This window comes from Ceratotherium simum, chromosome 14, assembly GCF_057802395.1.
Source record: "Ceratotherium simum simum isolate JZ-2026a chromosome 14, ASM5780239v1, whole genome shotgun sequence".
Taxonomy (NCBI): domain Eukaryota; kingdom Metazoa; phylum Chordata; class Mammalia; order Perissodactyla; family Rhinocerotidae; genus Ceratotherium; species Ceratotherium simum.
Genome location: NC_141913.1, coordinates 26,981,918 through 27,002,331, shown reverse-complemented (window position 1 = coordinate 27,002,331; position 20,414 = coordinate 26,981,918). Strand labels below are relative to the sequence as shown.

The following is a 20,414-nucleotide window of genomic DNA, read 5'->3' as shown; positions in this document are numbered from 1 at the left end:
AGATAGTGGTAGCATGCTGATTCAGCCACAGGATTATCCAAAGAAATGTCACTCAGATTAGTGCCTTTGCAAAAGCACTGTGTGGTTACAGCTGGGGTTCCGACTGCTACTATCAAATATAACCAATGAAGGTAATAGTAAATAAACACATCCCCGAATAAAGTCCACGTGTTTGAGAAATTAGCACGTCTACTTTCCTCTAGTTAATGTCAACATCTGCTGTTGGGCTCTGCTAATATTCCCCAGTTAATCTTTTTGCCTTTTCCTCCAGGTTATTTGGTTCTTTGAAAGCTACTTTACCTAATGATGTTAGTAAGCCACTGTCTACCTTAGCTATTAAGGGTCCCTTACTCATTTAGCTTACACCTAGCATGTGGTACAAAGAGTACTAATTAAAGGTCAAATTTTTTTTATACCAATTGCCTTTTTTACCAAATAGCAAAAGCAACATGAAGGGAATTTTATATACAATAAATTTCTCAGTCCTACACAACAGCAGAAAGTAACTCTGCAAATCAAGAAGCATGCTGGATGCTAGCGGTACCTTCGAGACGGACAGTTCCTTAGATTTAGATTCAAACAGGTGCTCCAGCCTGGAAGTGTCCACTTTAATAGGTTCCAGTTTCGACCACAGGAATTCTCTGCAGTGGCGGTTGTTCTTACACGGCCACTCAAAAGGCCGCACTTCATTCCAGAACAGACGGATAGTCTTCTTTTTCTTGGTGAATGCCGGCTGACCCCTGGGTACCTGGGGCCACCCTAAGCCCTGAGGAGCGTTGAACACTGGAGGAGGAGCCAATAAATTACCGGGGACTGGAGGGGGAGGCATGCTGTCCAACAGGGGCGGAGGGGGCGGGGGTGGCAAACCCAGAAAGGTAGGCGGGGGAGGGGGAGGTGGCCCCGGGGCCTCCCTGGGACCCAGGTCCACATCCAGGACGTCAACATCATCCTCCTCCCCCAGGTCGGTGAAATCCATGTCTTGGATTCGGAGCTCCCTTGGATTGGCCATGAGCTGGTCCCAGATGTAGTCAGATTCTGTCTTTGGCTGTGTGGATGCTTTCTCCGGGACCTTGTCATCGGGCTCAGTGTCGGTGGAGACAGACCCTCTCCCAAGGTCCCCGCTGTTGAATTTCTCAGCAAAGGCTTTCACACTGCCCCGATTGTCCAGACAGCCAACGTCCACCCTCCTGACACTCTCATCCTGGGCCAGAGAGTTAGCCTGCAGGGTAGATATCCTGCTGGCGAGGCTAGATACGGCCTCTGCCCCCTGCTCAGTCCTCCCAGTCTCGCCCTCACCCTTCTCCTCATCATCCGTGGGCTTTCTGTTATGGGCATACAGCATGTCCAGCATGAACCGTTTGTTGGTGAGGATGTCGCCACACTGTTCATTTACACCGGCATCCTGAACACCCGCGGACCACAAACCTGCAAGTACACAGGAGAAAAAAAATGAGAACATGGCAGGGACCTCAATACCATGAGAAAACCAACTAGGTAATATATGGGCCTTACACACAGAGAAGACACTGAAATAAAGCAATTGAAGAGGAAGGTGCTCATGGCTGACAAGACACTCTTGACCAGGAAGAGATGCTGCACCAAAGTCCCAATGACTCACTTCAGGACTCAAGACTCTTGTACGCGTGACACCGCTCTTGGCTTCCACCTAGGCTCATGCGAGAAATTTCCCTAACCTTTCCTGCCCACCCATGACAGCTGGTCAGCACCCACCCAGCCACAGGTAACTAAGGGGCTTCTGTCCTAACAAGACAGAAGGAGGCCAAGAAGATGCTCCCTTGCCCATGGCAGGTGTTAGATAGGCTGTAAAGTTATCTCTGTTTCTCCCCCACTCCACCTCTGCACCAGCTCATCTCAAAGTGCCTGGAGAGAGGCACAAACCATGCACTTTAAGTTCATGGTCACTAGTCTTCAGGAGATCCTTAATGCTGCCTGGCAGTCTCATCCATGAGGTCTCCTAGATGTCTTTTCATACTCCTCCTCTCTCTTCTAACCTCCCCACCCATCTCATCCCCACACAAGCATGGCCTTGCTTCCTAGTTCAACCACTTAACAGATAAAGTCAGAGGAGATCTTCCAAAGCTTCCATTCACCCTCCACCCACCCACCTGTACCTGAACCCCAACCATGGCCTCCCTCCTGTGACTACTGATAAACTCTCCCACTTAGCAGGCATCAACCATTCCTGTTGTACATTTGGAAACCACTCCAGCAATTCTCTGTGTTGCATGTCTCATATTCCTCCCACTAGACCTTCCTACTGGCATATAAACATGGTACAATTTCACCCATCTTAAAATAAAACACCACTTGACTCCATTTATCCCTCCAGCTATAATCCAACTTTTCTCCTTTCCTTTCAAGTAAAGCTGCTTACAATAAGAGTTGTTTTGCTTACTGTCTCCAATTTCTCTCTTTATTCTCTTTTGAACCCAGTATAATAAAGTTTTGTTCCCACCACCTTTCAAAGCTGCTCCTTTCCAGGTGACCAGTAACTTTCCTGTTGCACTGGACTCAGATGATCACTCCCTCCTCCTTTTCTCGTATCCTTTGCTTGGCTTCTAGGACATTGCACTCTGCTGGTTGGCTTCCTTCCTTCTGGCTGTTCCTTCTCAGTCTCCTGTGCTGGTTCCTTTTTATCTTGAACCTTTAAATGTCCTTGGACTTCTCTCCATCTACACTCACTCTCTTGGTCATCATCTCATCCAGTCTCCGGACTTTAAATACCACTTTTCGCCCTCACTCTCATTACCCTCACCGAACCTGCTTCTCCTGCAGTCATTTCCTGTCTCAGATATGGCAACTTCATCTATCTTGCTGCCAATTCCAAAATCCTCCGAGTCATCCTTGACTCCTCCTGTTCTTTCATCCTCTACATCCAATGTAGCAGGGCGTCGTGTTAGCTAAATCTTCATGTTACATCCAGCATCCAACCACTTTTTTCATCACTTCCCCTGCCACAACCCTGGTCCAAGCCAGTATGGTTTCTTGTCTACAGCACTGCAGAGGTGTCCCCTCGCTGGTCGCACCTTCCACTCTTGCAGCTCTACAGTCAGTTCTTAACACAACAGCCACGTGATGTATTAAAATGTCTGATCATATCTTTCTGTTCCAAGTCTTCTAATGGTGCCACATTTCACTGAGACAAAAAGCCAATGACTTTTCAATGTTCACAAGCATCGCGTGATCCCATCTTAATATTCTTTTATCTCCTACCACTACCACCGCCACCACCTCAGACACATATACATGAACCTCTCCAGCTATAGTAGCTCCTTGACATTTCTAGAACTCACCAGGCATGATCCAGCCTCAGGGCCTTTGCTCCTCCAGGGACAAACTGCAGCCAGTTAATCACAGTTTGCTTTTCAACCTCCTTTAGGTCTTTGCTCAAACAGTGTCTTCTCAGTGACGACTTCCCCGACTGGCTGATTTAAAATTGTGCAACCCTTCCTCTCCTCGACACTGTTTATCATCCTTTCCTGCTTTACTTTTCACCAGAGCATTTATTACTGTCTAATCTTCCACACGTTTTCCTTATTTATTTTATTGCTGCCTTTGCCCCATCACTGGAACGATTATAATGACTTGTTAAACCATCTTCTTTACTGGAATGTAAACTCTACAAGAGCAGGGGTTTGGGTTTGTTTTGCTCACTGTTGTATCGCCAGCATCTAGGATGAATGAATGAATGAATGAACAGTCAGGAATGTTATTCCTCTAAGTTTGCTTCCTAATGGCCAGCAGGGCTGTGAGGTGGATACGAGCATTTCAGGATACGAGTTTCTTCAGATATCCAGGGCCTCCATCAGTACTTGTGTTGGGGGGTGGCAGGAGACCTAGGCCATGGACATGAGCAAAGGAGAACAGTCCGATCAAACATGCTGGGGGAGGAAGCTGGTCTCTCCCAAGTGGCCCTGCCTTGACCTTAGAGGAGGCATTGACTGGGGAAGCACTAAGACCCCCTGGTGCCCTGTTTCTTCCAGTGTAGCTTTGTCCTCTCTGCTCTGCTTAACAGTGGCCTATCCTCACCAGGGGACTAACATCAGAACAAGGAGCTCTTGAGCCCTCCTATAGGTTTCACAAACAAAATACACTTAGGAGATCACCACTGTCAAAGAGAGAGGAGATGGCATTTGAGGACACAACAGAGAGATCTGGTTATTTGGAGTGTCTACAACTGGTCAGACAGTCCCGTAAATAGGGAGACTGCTCTGACGCCAGGAGGCTGCAGCAGATAAAGTGGCTGAGTCTCCCTCAAGAGACTGCCTCACTCTTTCTCCATTCATTGGGAAATGTTGGCAATTTCTTATTTTGGCGACAGGGACAAGAGCATAATCAGGTAATATTTTAAATGCTGGTTTTCTTGCTTACTCTCTTCATTTGCCTAGGTCTTTTTTATCGTTATGTAGTGTGATTTTTTTTGTCCCTCGCAATTTCCTTTGCTCTGAACTCTACTTTATCTGATATTAATATAGCCACTTCTGCTTTTCTTTGATTAATGTTGGCATGGTATATCTTTTCCCAACTTTTAACTTTCCATCTGCCTATGTCATTATGTTTGAAATGAGTGTTGTATAGACAGCATATAGTTAGTGTTTTTATCCACTCTGCAAATCTCTGTCTTTTAATTTAAAGTAATTATTGATACGTTAAGGCTTACATCTGCCATTTTGTTTGTTTTGCTTATTCCTTTTATTTCAGTTCCTGTTTCTCCTTTCGTGATCTCGGGTGGATTACTCGGGTGGATTCTAAATGTTTTTTAGAATTTTGATTTGGTTTATTTATAGTGTTTTTGAGTACATTGCTTCATGTAAGTTTCTTAGCAATTACTCTAGGTATTACAATATACACACTAACCTATCAGTCTACTGGTATTGATGTTTTACTACTTTGAAGTATAGAAACTTTACTTGCATTTAGATCCCTTTACCTTCCAATTTTTAAAATATAACTGTCTGAAGCATTTCCTCTACATACATTGAACACTATATCAAATGTCAAATATTTGCTTCACCATCAAATATGATTTAAGAAACTCATGAGGAAAAAGTCTTTTTTATTTAACTGTATTTTTACTCATTCTGTTGTTCTTTTATTTCTGAAATTTGAAGCCTTCTGTCATCATTTCCTTTCTGTTCAGAGAACCTCCTTTAGCCATTCTTTAAGGGTAGGTCTGCTAGTGAGAAATTCTCTTAGTTTTTCTTTAACCACAAATGTCTTTATTTTCCCTTCATTCTTAAAGGCTACTTTTGCTGGATATAGAATTCATGGCTGACAGTTCTAGTCTTTCAGCACTTGACAAATGCTGTGCCCCTTCCTGCTGGCCACCATGTTTCAGATGAGCAATCTGTTGTCATTTGAATTGGTCTTTCTCTATAGGTAACACATCATTTCTTTCAAGACTTTTTTTTTTGCATGAGGAAGATTCACCCTGAGCTAACATCTGTTACCAATCTTCCTTTTTTTTTTTTTGCCTGAGGAAGATTAGCCCTGAGCTACCATCTGCACCAATCTTCCTCTATTTTGTATGTGGTTGCTGCCTCAGCATGGCTTATGAGTGGTAGGTCAATGCCTGGGATCTGAACTCGTGAACCCTAGCCTCCAAAGTGGAGCACGCCAAACCCAACCACTATGCCACAGGGCCAGCCCCATCAAGACCTTTTTTTAGTCTTCAGTTTTCAGCAGTGGGATTATCATTTGTTTTGGTGCAGATTTCTTTGGATTTATCCTCCTTCGGATTTGCTCAGCTTCCTAAATCTGTAGGTTTATGCCTTTTGCCAAATTTGGGGATTTTTTTTTTTTTTTTTTTGGTGAGCAAGATTGACCCTAAGCTAACAACCATTGCCAATCTTTCTCTTTTTGCTGAGGAAGATTAGCCCTGAGCTAACATCTGTGCCCATCCTCCTCTATTTTTGTATATGGGATGCCACCACAGCATGGCTTAATGAGCAGTATGTAGGTCCACGCCCGGGATCCCAACCAGCGAACCCCAGGCTGCCTAAGCAGAGTAGGTGAACTTAACCACTATGCCACCAAGCTGGACCCCAAATTTGGGAAATTTTCAGCCATTATTTCTTCAAATATTTTTCCAGCACTACACTCTTTCTCCTCTCCTTCTCAGACTCTGATGAAATGAATGTTAGTTCTATTGATATAGTCCCAAAGGTCCTGAGGCTCTGTACATTTTTTCAGTCTATTTTTTCTCTGTTATTCAGATTTGGGAATTTCTACTGATCTGTCTTTAAAAACACCGAATATTTCCTTTGTTGTCTCCAATCTACTATAAAGCCCATCAAGTATTCTATTTTGGTTATTGTAGTTTTTCAGTTTTATAATTTCCCTTTGGTTCTTTTTTAACATCTTTTATCTCTTTGCTAAGATACTTTATTTTTTTTCATGTATTTCCTGAGTGTTTGTCACTGCTCACTGAAGCACTATTATGATGGCTGCTTTAAAATCCTTGTCAGGTATTTCCAACATCTGGCTCATCTCAGTGTTGGCATCTGTTGATTATCTTTTCCCATTCACGTTATGATTGCCCTAGTTCTTGATATGATGAATGATTTTCGATTGTGTCCTGGATATTCTGGGTATTATTTGCTAGACTTTGGATCATACTTAATCTTCTCTTTTAGCAGATTGTCACCCTTTTTAGGTGCAGCATACAGGTGTTGGTGGGGGAAGATGTTCAGCTCCCTGCTGGGTCCTACTGTCACCCAGGAGTGGGTAACACTGCCCAGAGGAGTGACTGACTCACACTGCCTCACTGAAGATGGGTAGGATAGAGGTTCAGCATCCCCTTTACCCCACTGGCATCTCCCCAGTGAAAGCAGAGCACTGACTCACACTGCCTCATTGCTTCCAAGTGGAGGTGAAGGCTCACCTTCCCACCAGTCCTCACTGATTCCGGGTTTGGGAGACCAGAGTGCAGACTAATTCCACCTCCAACTGCATCATTCTACCTTGTTTATGCTAGGTGAGGATGGAGGCTGAGCTCCCCACTGGGCCCCCCTGGTGTCAGGGAGAGGGAAGGCAGGGGCAGGGGCAACAGTACACTGGTTAGTCCTTTTCCCATTGCCTCCTTAAGTCTTGTTCCTGTTGAGTAGGAGTGAAGACTCAGATCCCCACAGGACCCCAATGACACTACCCTGATGGGGGAATTGGGACACCACTTGCTTCTGCCCTGCAGGCAATAGAATATCAGTTCTCCATTAGGCCAACACTACCCTAGCAGGGAAATCGGAACACTGCCTGCTTCTCCTGTGCAAGGGATAGAAGACTGGCTCCCTACTGAGTCCCGCTGACACCACGGGCTTGGGGGATGAGGGGAACTGGAGCACTGTTTCTCCTGTTTCCATGGGATGGGGGTGTATAGAAGACCACCTCCTCTTTGGCCCCACTGAAGCCACTGGGTGGGGGGGAGGGGTAGGACAGTGGCAGATTTTCCATTAGTGCTTGTCTAGGAGAGAACACGTATTAGTTGCCAAAAAGAATTTCTGTTCTGTTAAGGCAATCCTTTTCCCAAAGCTTTGGTTAGGGAAATAGGCTTTACTTGGAGCTTCACTGCCATGTCGTTCAAGTCCAAAGGTCCCTAGGTAGTCTGCCTTCTTCTTTCCACCACTCAGAGTCCTCCTATGACTGACTGTTCTGTTATGCTCATGGTGTTAATATTTTAAGTGTAAGAGGGAGGACCTCGGAGCAATGGAGTTTCTCCATCTTAGCCAGACATCTCTTCATTCATTTATCCATCAATGGTTTTAGGAGCCCCTATTACGTTCTGGGCACCTAGCTAGGAAGTGAGGACTCACAATGAACAAGACAGACATCCCCATCCTCACAAAGCTTATATTCAAGAGGAAATAAAGCACAGCTATATAAGTAATTACAACCAAATGCAATGAATGCTATGACAAGGCCTGTCTCACTAATGCCATAGAGCAGAACACATGAAACAAAGAAAAAGAAAACCACACAACTGGAGTAAGGTGAGTCTCTTTCAAGCCCTACAAATTCATCCTCAAGTAACAGATACAATAATTAGAAATAAGATTGGGAATCACTTTGACTGCCTTAGTGATTTAATTGAGAACATTCTGAAAAGCAAGAGCTATGATGACAGAGCTGTCCTGACTCCACAGCTGCTAACAGTGCCTTTGAGCAGTGGGGTTTTTTAGGAATCAGTAAGCTACAACAAATAAACATTATCACATCTCTAACAGCACCAGACTGAAGCAGAAAAAAAATCACTGCAGAGCCCTAATTCTTGAGTCTATATACTTGGACACCACCAGCTTTCGGTAGAAAGTCAATGGTTCTTCACTGGGAGCAGAGTCTCCATTTTTGGAAAGTTGTCCTTATTTGGAAGAATATTGGATAATCTGATCCAAGAAAGTTCTGTTCCCTGGCTTATTTTTACTAACCCAACTTGTTGATATGCTTTCGGCCTGCTAAGCCTAGTTATGATGAATAATTCTTCAAGCTATTCATAGTAAATAAAGCATGATTTAAGGCCAAAATGATCAAGAAGACTTACCTGACACCCTGCACTGTGACCATAATTAAATGTGAATAATAAGTAGAATTGAGGAGATTAACTGTAATCTGACTTTGAAAGAAATTAAGTATCAATATATGTAATACCTCTTAGCACATACATCTTCTACCAAACAGATGCAAAATTTTCAATGCAATAATTCCTAAGATGTAAACTAATAACGTCTTTCAGTCCTCCTTTTTCACTGCATCACAGTGATCAGCAATACAGAGAATAAAATCTAATAATATATTTTAATTGGTGAAGACTCAAGTTTTAACTATTTTAGACTAAGCCATTGATTGACAGGTCTCATGGGAGACATTATGGTATCATTCACTCACTCCACTTTTTTTTTTTCCCTCCCCAATGCCCCAGTGCATGGTTGTATAACCTAGTTGTAAGTTGTTCTAGTTCTATGTGAGCCTTTGCCACAGCACGGCAACTGACAGACGCACGGTGTGGTTCTGCGACCAGGAAGCAAACCCGGGCCACCAAAGCAGTGAGTGCCAAACTTTAACCACTAGGCTATCAGGGCTGGCTCTCATTCATTTCATTTTCATTCATTCATCCATGCTTCAGAGACAGTGTGTTCTTAAGCTGTGAACTAACAAGCCATGCGTGGGTCATGCCACTGGTTCCTTGAGGAGCCTTCATGCTGCCCTTTGAACCCAAGATGTAGGGTCTTTGAGTGTCACTCTGTAGCTTAAGGAAGGCTGGCCCATAAGGTTAGTTGAGAGAGGTTGCTCCCAGCCACCCTGACAGCACACAAGTCGTGGGTAGGAAAACCAACCCATGGTGTCATATATGAATCATAATTCAAATGATTATATAAATCATTTACAATTCCTATAACTGTGGCACCCACTCAGAGTCCTTAGTGAGGACTAACATTCCATTTGTCACCATTACACAGGTGAACTGAATGAATCTCAGGTATAGTACCAAAAAGGTCTAATTCCATAAGGAAAAGCATGTACTTTATACCAAAGAGCAGTCCTGAGTATATTGTAGAAAACTACCTAAATTATGTATATTCCAGTAGAGTACATGAAATTGACCTCAGCACACTGTGAACTGCCCTTTTTGGAAGTACTCATTCCATTCATTTTAACAAATCGGCTCTGGTCTGAAATGTTCAGTCATAACGGTTTAACATAATTGAAAAAACTCTTTCAAGGGAGCAGATAACATGCTGTGTCTCCAAATTTAAATCAGAAAAAAGCTACACTTACTATTAACAATTAATTAGAAGGAACTGAGGAGTTTCTCTTCTGGGGCTTATTCCCCAGGAAAAGTCCTCTGTTGCCTTCATTATCAGGCCCTTTTCCCACCTGGAGAAGTGATGGTGCAACAGCATGGCAGAGGGCGTGGGAGCGCCCTTTCTATGGGGCAGGAAGTTGCTGGCTGGCTGAGAGTGTGGCCACATTCCTCACCTCCAGACACTGGGTGACACAGCACAGTGAGTGAGCTCAGCCAGCAGGTCACCTCTGAGGCCAGCGAACCATTCCCCCGCCCCGGGGCTCCCTGGAATGTATTTATGGAGAAAGGGGGCTTTATTACCAGTTCCCCTGTCCCTGGAGAGCTTGTCCTCCTTCTCCTCCCTCTCCAACGTGCTGCTGGAGGAGGAGATGCTGGAGGCGGAGCAGTTGTCCCGCTCGTTCACCTCCTCATTCTGCCTCTCTTTCTCACTGAGGGAGGCTCGCTCTTCTGGCTCTTGCTCCACTGCTCGCTCCACTTCGCTCTCTGTTGCCACGCGGGCAGGGGCTATTTCCCGGCTGGCCTCATGGGCAACCTGCCCCACCTCTGCCTCCGGTTCCGGTTCTGCCTCCAGTTTGGGCTCAGGATTCCCTGCGGTCACTGGTGGAGACAACAATGGAGATTCTAATCACAGCAGGAATTCTTTGGAAGTGTCAAGTGAGGTGTGAGAATGGATGCGAGGTTGATTTCTCTATGCTGGCTATGGTGGGCAGAATTCGAAAGATGGCCCCTAAGAGTCTTGACCTTAAGATATGGAGATTACCCAGGTGGGCCTGATCTAATCCGGTGAGCCTTTTAAAAGCTCAGTGTTTTCTGATTAGCAACAGAAAGGCAAGTCAGCGAGACTAAAAGCAACTAGAAGGTTTTGAATCAGCGCTGGCTCTCAAGACGGAGGGGCCATGTGATGAGGAATGCGGGTGGCCTCTAGAAGCTGAAAACAACTCCTGGCTGAGAGCCAACAAGAAAGAGAGCCCTCAGTCCTGCAAGCGCAAGAAACTGAATTCTGCTAACAACCTGAAGGAACCTGGAGGTGGGTTCTTCCCAAGGCCTCCTGATAAGAGCTCGGCCAGGCACAATTTTGATTTTCACCTTGTGATACCCAGGGCTGAGAATCCAGTTGAGCCCTGCTGGACTTCTGACCCATGGAAACTGAGATAATAAATGGGCGCTATTTTGAATCGCTATGTTTGTGGTAATTTGTTACACAGCAATAGAAAACTGATATGTGATCCTTTTGTCTCTTCAGGGAAAGAAAAAAAATCCCTGGTGAAACAAGCTGATAAGCAAGCAGCAGCCTGATGTTGTATCAGTGGCTAAACCAATGAGGTCTGCCCACCTCTGCTTGAGTTATGTTTTCTCACAACGTGAAGTGAGTCTATAATTTTGAAAGCTACTTAGAAGAATCACTCATGGGCACAGAACTATGTGTACACCTTTCAAGATTGGAGATTTGATGCTTGTACCAAGGTAAAAGACTCAGGCTCCCATGTGTGTCACTCTCTAGGAAGCTGGGAAATGGCACAGTGTGGCTTATGCACGTCTTTGCTGAGCAAAACTCTCAGCTGTGAGCTGTGGATGGGTAGCAAAATGATTGAGGAATCAAAAAATTCTGAGCCCACTGCCACACGCGAAAGCCAGAGGAGAATGGGTTACTCCTGAGGGTCTGACCCTCAGGGCTGGGCAAAGCCACATTACTGGAATCCAGGCAGTGTACCCCAAGAGCATGTGCTCAAACAAGCAGATTGGGGAGCTCTCTCTGTGGAGGCATCTTGCTGGCTCAGGCGAGTGGGGATGGCTGGCAATGGGGTATACAGAGCAGGTCCCCAAATAGGCCAGGCAGTGGCATTACTATGGGAGAGGAAAGCTCAGGTCTCACCGGGCAGGGAGCCCAGTTGCCCTCAGCTTCCCAGAAAGAAGTCATTCCGCTAGGACTCACTGGGTCCAGTAGACAGCCTCCCTTCCAAGTCTGTTCTCAGGCTGCCTTCCAATTAGGTGGAGAGGGAGGGAGACAGTGCAGAGGATGACATGCCAGCCTCTCCTTATGTCCTTGGGTACCTTCCAACCACCACAGGGAAGAAATACTCCTCTGTGGGAATCCCCCCAATGCCCTTCAGGTAGGAATTGAGCATAGAGGACAGAGGGCCTCTCCCTTCTGCCTGTCCGTGGCTTGAGGAAACATTGTACATCTTCTGCAGGAGACTACAGCCTAGTACAGGAACCTGCTTCCTGGGAAGACTGGAGGAAGGGAGGACGGGGCAGCAAAGGCCTCTGCTGTCTGTTGGTTGTCCCTGCTGGGTGTCCCCAAGAGGAACGGTTATAGGAACTGGCAATATGAGGGCAGAGTGTCCAGGCAGAGATGCACTGGCTGGCAGTAGCAGGAGGAAGCCAAGGGCATGCAACGGTGAACCCACATGCCCAAGAATGTGCATGTCAGGCACTTTTCCTTAAAAGCAAAACCTGGGCTGGGTACAAGCAGAGTGAAGATGCCTTTGAATTCCCTTTGGTGTTGAAGGAATTTTTATGGTAATTTATTTTTCATCTGATAATAGAGCATTTAGCAGAGATACAAAACCCCATTCATTTTATAAGCATGGCAAAAGCATAGTTGTAGCAAGAGCAGTGTCATCATTTGGTTGACAGAAAGCATATGTTCTTGCACACATTTACTTCAGAATAGCCACATCAAAACGAAAATGTGTTTCCAACAGCCTAGCATGTGGCACGCATTTGAGTTTTAATTGGTGAGCATATGGTGAAAACTGGCAAGGGAGCCTCCGTGTGGCTCTATCACTGAAAGGGAGATGTGCGCAGTTGGTCGCCATAAGCCTGTGCCTACTCACCAGCCCCAAGAGACTGGGCAGACAAAGTAGGAAGGATCTATGATGTGACGGCTGTTTGACTCCAGCCTATACACACTCCACTGTCGTGTTTCCTTCCACCTAAGCAGCAACTCTGGCCCCTGATTAGCCAGTGGCTGCATAGACAGGTGTGGTAATGGACATGCAAACTCTAGAAAAGTCGCACACTCTTGGGAATAAACAGTGCAATTTCATCCCCATAGGTAAGGGCCTAACTTCATGGAGTCAGACATTTATATGTGTGATCCGACCACTGGGGTGGTCTTTCTTTTTCATTACTGCTGGGGAGGTAATCGTTTCCAACACTATCTCCTAACCAGAAAGGATGACCCAGTGTCCACAAGGTCTGACTGTAAGTCTGTGGCACATGAGGCTGTCCTAATGATGAACAAATTAAGTAATATTCACACATTCAAGTCAAGCAAAACCACCAAAGATGGAGAGTGAAGGTGATAGAGACAGTAAACATGCATAGTTGCTCATTCCTGACAACCTCTGTGCTGTGTACATCAGGCAACACGTGTGGCATTGGCATAATACATATCACTGCTTTCAGAGGGCTACTACTTGGCTAGGGACACAGGACATAAAAACCCATCAACGGGGGTCATGGTGGTATGTGGCCAGGCACTCAAGTGAGGGCACTGGATAACAAGTGACAGGGAGTCCCTGAAAGGAGCAAGCAGAATCCATGGCAGAGCCCTTCTCAAGCTGTATTCATCAAACATGGAATGATTGCCCAGAGGGCCAAGACCTCTCCTTTCTCTCATGACAAAGAGCCCCCAGCCTGGTCCTGGGACATCTGCTCATAAAGTTCTCATTGATACTCAGGAAGCACCCAGGATGGCCCTGAGACTGCACACTGAGTTCCAGAACATTTCTGCTCCCCTTTCCCATTCTCTTTCATTAGGATCTCCCTCATCAACACCTCCTTCCACACACACACACAACCATTCCTCTTGAGTCACTGCTGCAAGCAGGCCAGCTGCTCTCTGAGCAGACACGGGGAAAAGTATCATCTATCTTCACTGAGTCCCCAGGAAACAGAAGGAAAAGTCCTAAAGAGAGCTAAGACATTTATCAACACCGAGGGGTAAGAACTGCTCACAACCTCCCACTGTTGCTAGTCCCAGTATTTAATGAGCCTTTCTTGGCCTAACAATGGTGTTGTTGGTGAGAGAGACACAGTGATACATGAGACAGACCCAACTCTTGTCATCATGGAGGTTAGAGAGGAGCAAAGAGATGCTACTCATCCTGCCATGGCCTCTGCATGGCAAAGGTGGCTGAACCCTACACTAAAGGACACAGGGAAATCCCAGCCCTTCAGCTCCAACCAGACACAATTAAAAAATATTTATAAAAGTGATGGCTGTTCTAACAGCAAAAACACAGTGCCCTGGGAAGGGATGGCCAGGGTCTTTGACAAGGCCTGGGAAGGGACATAAGTCTCTGTCCCCAAATGACATTAAGCAGAGTCTCCAAGGATGAAAAAGAGTTAAAAGGGGGAAAAGTAGACATGCGAATGTCCTGGGCAGAGGGAAGAGCATGCGCAGAGTCCGGGAACACAGGGCGTGCTGGGGGAATGAAAGATGTCCGGTGTCAGGGCCAGGGCAACAGGCCTTGTAAGGTGAGGTAGGGACCTGGGACTTTACACTAAGGGCAGTGATGGCTGCTTCAGGTAGAGACAGGCCAAGTTTCATTTTGTCTGAGATGACCCCTGCCTACGCCTGCATCACAGGAAAACCATGCTTCCCGCCGGGCCAGCTGAGGTGTGCCTGTGGCTACAGGTGATGCTCCTGGTTGGTGTGGGGCAAACGGTCAGGAAACAACTCTGCAGATAAAGAGACTGAGGAGGAAGAGGCGAATGCCAATCGGTGGGGCTCAAGAGAAGAAGAAAACGAAAAAACGGCACCACTGGAAGAACGCACAGGCAGGGCCGGCCCCGTGGCTTAGCGGTTAAGCGCGCGCACTCCGCTACTGGCGGCCTGGGTTCGGATCCTGGGCGCGCACCGACGCACCGCGTCTCCGGCCATGCTGAGGCTGCGTCCCACATACGGCAACTAGAAGGATGTGCAACTATGACATACAACTATCTACTGGGGCTTTGGGGAAAAAAAGGAGGAGGATTGGCAATAGATGTTAGCTCAGAGCCGGTCTTCCTCAGCAAAAAGAGGAGGATTAGCATGGATGTTAGCTCAGGGCTGATCTTCCTCACAAAAAAAAAAAAAAAAAAAAAAAGAACGCATGGGCAAGTTATTGCAACTCCGGACAGTGGGAAGAAGTTTTCCATCCTGGAGATCCATGGGGAGAGATGCTGTGTTAGCATCTGAGAGGAGCAGGGGGTGCTACAAGGCTGCTGGCTCCCTCTGAGCACTGTTACTGAGCACTGCACGTGAACTCTCCACTAAATCCTCAGACCTCTCTATGGGGTGGGATTGCTTATTTCCTGTCTTCAAGGCAGGCTCAGAAGTGACTGTGATAAACCAAACCTGCAAGTCATGAGCTTCCAGGACCCCCCACACTTGCCCATCACCTCAGACAGAGGACGGACACAAAGCTCTGACCGCATCTCTGGGGCTGGGCAGAGGAGGAGGGGAACCGCGAGGAGGACTCGGGCCACGTGCCCGGCAGCCCTTCTCCCTGCGGTGGGCGTGAGTCTGGAAATGCAGGGAGGACATGGCAAGAAACGCCTGGCAACATAAAAGGCGTCCAGGACTTCCTGGACCACATCCTGAGAGAGCAGACTGATGGGATCTTGGCATGGCCAGAACACACTTAGCAAAGGCCAGAAAAATGTATTTGGCCAGAACCTGCACTGACCTGATTCAGAGGGCTTTAAACTAAATTTTAAGGTTGGAGTAGGGGGTATAGGAGGAGAAAAAAAATCAAAATTAAACCGTATAAAAGGATACGGTAATAGATAATTTATGCAACGTGGAAGAAATAATAGGGAGGAGGAAGTCCCCAGGGTACAGTATTCAGGAGGAAGTCACAAAGAAGCTGGTCATCGCCATCCTGTGGGGAAGGACCCATAAGCAAAACATGGCCACTAAAGGGCATTCCTTATCCAAAGGAAACAGACATTACAGGAGAGAGAGGCTGGGGAGCGAGAATGGGAACCCATTAGCACGAGAACCACAGGAAAAGAGGGAAAACTTGAGTGTTTTTGTTGAGAGAATATAAAAGATGCCCAGTCAGAAGACTGGTACTTCCCTCATGCAGATGACAAAGCTGGAAGGGAGATGAGGAAAGAACAGGCCATGAGGATTTCAGCCAGCTCATCCCCTGTTTCACATCCGCGAGGGCAGACTTTGACTCATCCCAGCTGGTTCCCTTTGTCCTTCCAAAAGCCCAGTACCAGCTCCTCACTTGGTCCTGAAAAATCTCACTAGACATCAGGCCCTGCTTGGCCTTAAAGTGAAATAAAAAAAAAAAGTTACTATGTACTGAGTGCCTTCTACCCACCAGTGCAGTCCTAGGAACCATATACACATGACCCTATTTAGTTCTCACACCAGTGATATGAAAATTAAATGAGGAAACGTGTTCAGAGAGGTTAAGTCACTTGTCCAGGGCCACACAGCAGGCTGGATACTCTCGGATTGCTCCTCCTGTCCCATTCTCTGCTCTGTTCTGTGTCCTGGGAGGCTGGCCTCTACACAGAGCACCTCCTGCATTTGCGTTCCCTCTCACTTTCAGATGGGTCGGCCCCTGGGAGGTGCCAGCAGATGTGGGAGGAAGGAGAGGTGGAGTATTTATGCCCTTGCTCTCTCTTCATGTGGGGCCACAGTTTGGCAGAGGTTGTCAGGCCACCGTTTCTGTCCCATGGGCTCCCTCCCAAGGCGACAGGTCTTACCAAGTCCCAGCCATTTGCCAAATTCCTCCAGGTCGGGAGTGGGGAGCAGGTTGACAGATTCCCACTGTTCCTAGTCTCTGGGTGCTTCTCCATGCTCTGATGGTCCCATGACCCTCTCCACACCTCTGCAAACCGTCCCTGCACTGACCACCTTCGGGTACCCTCTGAGCACGCACCATCTACTTCCAACAGGACCTCATTGACAAGCACAGCAAATGCTAACAGAGCTGGGATTTGGACCTCGAGCAGCCTGACTGAAAAGCTTGGCCTGTTAATCATGATGTTACACTATGTGGTGGGTGACTTAGGCCACAAAGGAGAAGTATATAATCATTCCTGAAAAACAAACAAACAAAACACACAGTGGGCATCAACGTTACAGTTCTGCTTTCATCAGGGTCCCTGACAGCTGAGTCCAGAGTGTCTAATTAGAATCTCCTGTCATGCAATTTTTCTTTGAAGAGATAAATTGGTGGTAGAATGATCTGAAGTTAATAAGTCTTTGGGTGGCTTCAATTGATTTCAATCTGTGATGGCGTTTCGATGACTTTGCCAGGACTTGGCTTTCTGACGAGACTTATGAAACCAAAGTCTGGACCAGCCAGTTCTATAATAGTTGCTCTAAACTGTGTAGATTCCAGGGACCTCCCCACTTCAGAGCTAATAACTAACAGCATCTACTTTAAACTTGTGGTTTTATTACATAAATGTGAAAATGGTCCCAAGAGAAAAAGCTCACAACTTTGTAAATTCTCTAGAATTTGCCTTTGGTGTTGGGCCAGTTTTGCTAAGCTGTTCGCTCAGATTCACTCTAGAGCAGGGTACTATGGATATTTTGGGTCAGATAATTCTTTGTTGTGGAGCTGTCCTGTGCATTGTAGGAATGGCAGCATTCCTGGCTTCTACCCACTAGAGGCCAATAGCACCTCTTCCCCAGCTGTCACAATCAAAAATGTTTTCAGACACTGCCAAATGTCCTCTCGGGGGAAAAGTCACCTCTGGTTGAGAATCACTGCCTATAAGAATACTTTCATTAGGAGGGCCAATTCAATCTACTCAAGCTTTACAAAAGAAATACTTTATCACTGAAAAATACTGACTCGTCAGTCTAATGAATTTGTATGCTTTCAAAATTAAGCCTAGCTTTGTCCTCAAAACTCAGACCTCGATTTTCCAACAGGTTTAACTGAGCCTAAGCCACCTCCTAAGATGAAAACCATCCATGGTCAAAATTACCTTCAACCGTCCCTTTGGATGGTGCCACTTTATAGCTCGTGGACCTATCCTCATAGTCCCAAAAATAGAGGTTTTCATTTAGCTTCTATGCCATAAGAAGTGCAGGGCTTATAGTCATGGGCCATGTTATCTCCAAAGACAAATCCTTAAACTCTGAAATCACATTTGATGCAGCAAGTCGTTCATACTACAAGATGCACATGAGAGTCAGGAATGGCTCAAGAAAAAACAGACCCATGGCCTTCATGTCAGGCTCACATGGTGACAAACACCTGAGTTGGATGTTGGGAAGGATTACAAGCATTATTTAAATTGTAATTTCCACTCCCCAGTATTGCCCCTTAGACTATGCTTCTGATTGAGTTCACTTGGTTAAACATGTATATGATATAATTCCACTGTAGTATCATATAGGACAAAAAAGAAGTCAGTTTCAGGTCCAATTATTCTAATATTTACTAACATATAGATTCTATTTCACCCTATAAAGAGAAAGAAGAGCAATTTAAGATTATTGTATCATTTATTGCTCTATCATTCTCTTGAACTCAAATCATATGACCCCCAACATCAACTCTCGGTTATGAAGACTTCTTTTGAGCTTGTTTAAATCCCTCTTCTAAAGTCAGATAGGCCTTGTCTTTGTTCAAACAGTGTCAAACAGGACTGACTTCAATACTGTTTGTCCTTCCACGCCCAGTAGGGCTGGTGGAGCTCCTGGGTTAACTACACACCTGTTTTCTTACAAGAGCAAATAGGAAGATAAGCCTTTCCTCAAGGATGAAGACATTGTCTAATTCCAAATGGGCAATGCATTTCAACAGCACCTCTAGCTTTTTTCAGTCCCAAACAGAAACAATAATGACATCAAAACAAAAACTGCTATTTTGGAAGGGATGCCCTAGTGTTAAAATGGATAGTCCTGAATAATAACACTTGGCAAATAAATCGATTGAGCTTGAGTTTTTGGCTAAGTTATTTTTTTCAGGCTTAGCAGGATATAGTTACACTTAATTAGATATTCTAACGTGAGCAGTAGCAAACTCATTCATTCCATAAATATGTATTGGGACCTCTCTTGTGCAGGCACTGTGCTAGGCCCAAGAAAGTCACATATAAAAGAAATATCTTCCCTAAATTAATTTTCAGGCTAAAGTGGTCACTAAAGTCATAGCCAAGAGATATTATAAGATCAAACTGCCAATATCTAAAGAAAAAATTAGCTCTTCCTGCCAGTAGAGTCTGACCAACCACAAGCAGAACTAGCTGGCCTGTGATTAGGGTATGAATAGAAATCCCACTTTTAAATTCTCACCCCAAGAAGTTAACCCTTCCTCGCTTATATCTAGCCACTAATCGATGTGGCTGTCCAGTCAGTCAACAAACCCAATTTATCTGCGCTTGTTAGCAAATTCATTCACAAAGAAATGCAGAAAATTGACTTAAAATACGGGATATTTTAAAAGGTGGTTCAATAAATATCTTAACTATCAATTTGTCAAGAGTCATCCTCTGCATTTTCTCCCTCTTTTAGAGTTAGATCCTAGGAAGAAATGGTCCAGATATTTTACGTCAACTCTCTGCAGAAGTTCCCCCTCTACCTTAGGCCACCATCACTTCTTCAGTCTTTATAGAGTAGCCTGTATAGTCACAGATGTGTCCTCCATCGTGGCCCATGTAATAAATTTCTGGGTACAGGGGAAATAGCTGTCTCTGTAGATTAATGTGTCTGCTTTCTTTTTTTCATGTTGTTTGTTCATTCGTTAACTCATAAAACATTTACTATTCTGAACCAAGCATTGGAAGATAACAAAGGTGAGCGCAGGCATGGGCCCTCCTCTGAGGAGCACACAGATTAATAGGGGGACCATTTATTAAATACATAGTGAGATAAGCCCTGTATCCTAGGTATGTACAAGACTTAGGGGAAACACAAAAGAGGAATCAAAGGAGGCTTTAGAGAAAAAAAGATGCTCCAACTAGACAGTAAGAGTCCAGTGGGCAACCAATGGGAGAGGGCACTCAAGCATAGAGGTATGCCCAAGAGAACAAGGTACCTTTCAGGTACTGATAGTGGTTTGGTGCTGATGGAGCATAATGTGTGTGTGTGTGGGGGGGGTGATGGTAAAAGACTGGTTGTAGGGACTAGATAACCAAGAGTCTTGAGTGCCATGTAAGGTCTTAACTTTATGTCGTAGATAATGGAGAAACTAGATTTTAAAAACAAAGTATGGATACGATTTTTTTTGGTTGGGTTGCTAAGAAGAACCTGGAAGAAGTGAGATCTATTAGAAACTACTGAAATGGTCCAGATCAGAGATAGTTAAGACCCGGTCTAAGGCACTGGCGGTGGGAGACAGAGAAGAGGGCTGATTTGAGAGAAAGGAGCACATAAACATTTGGTGATTGACTGGATGTGGGAGTGAGCATTGAGGGAGGAGTGAAAAATTACATGTATGCTTACAGCTTAAATGACTAGGCCAAGAGAGATGGTCTTAACCAGATGAGGACTAGAAGGTACAAGCAGGTGTGGGGGTAGGGATTTATGTGTGAGAGATGGGTGATATCTCCCATCTGAATGCCCCTGACTGGCACCTGTTAAGTCTAAAGTGTGTGAGGAACATTCAGATTGCCATGTCTAAGGAGG

General features: G+C 45.5%; 1 protein-coding gene across 4 annotated transcripts in view; it reads right to left on the bottom strand.

Moving 5' to 3' along the window:
• FHOD3 (formin homology 2 domain containing 3) overlaps positions 1 to 20,414 on the bottom strand; it is a 466,256-nt gene that overhangs the window by 65,757 nt on the left and 380,085 nt on the right. For 3 of the 4 annotated variants that reach the window (XM_014781352.2, XM_087439151.1, XM_087439153.1), the window contains 2 exons: positions 10,118 to 10,414; positions 545 to 1,425 (listed from right to left, as the gene is read on the bottom strand). In XM_014781352.2, coding sequence (XP_014636838.1) covers positions 545 to 1,425; positions 10,118 to 10,414 — 1,178 coding nt within the window. The remainder of the gene's footprint in view (positions 1 to 544; positions 1,426 to 10,117; positions 10,415 to 20,414) is intronic. The other variant, XM_087439152.1, reaches the window with a different exon arrangement.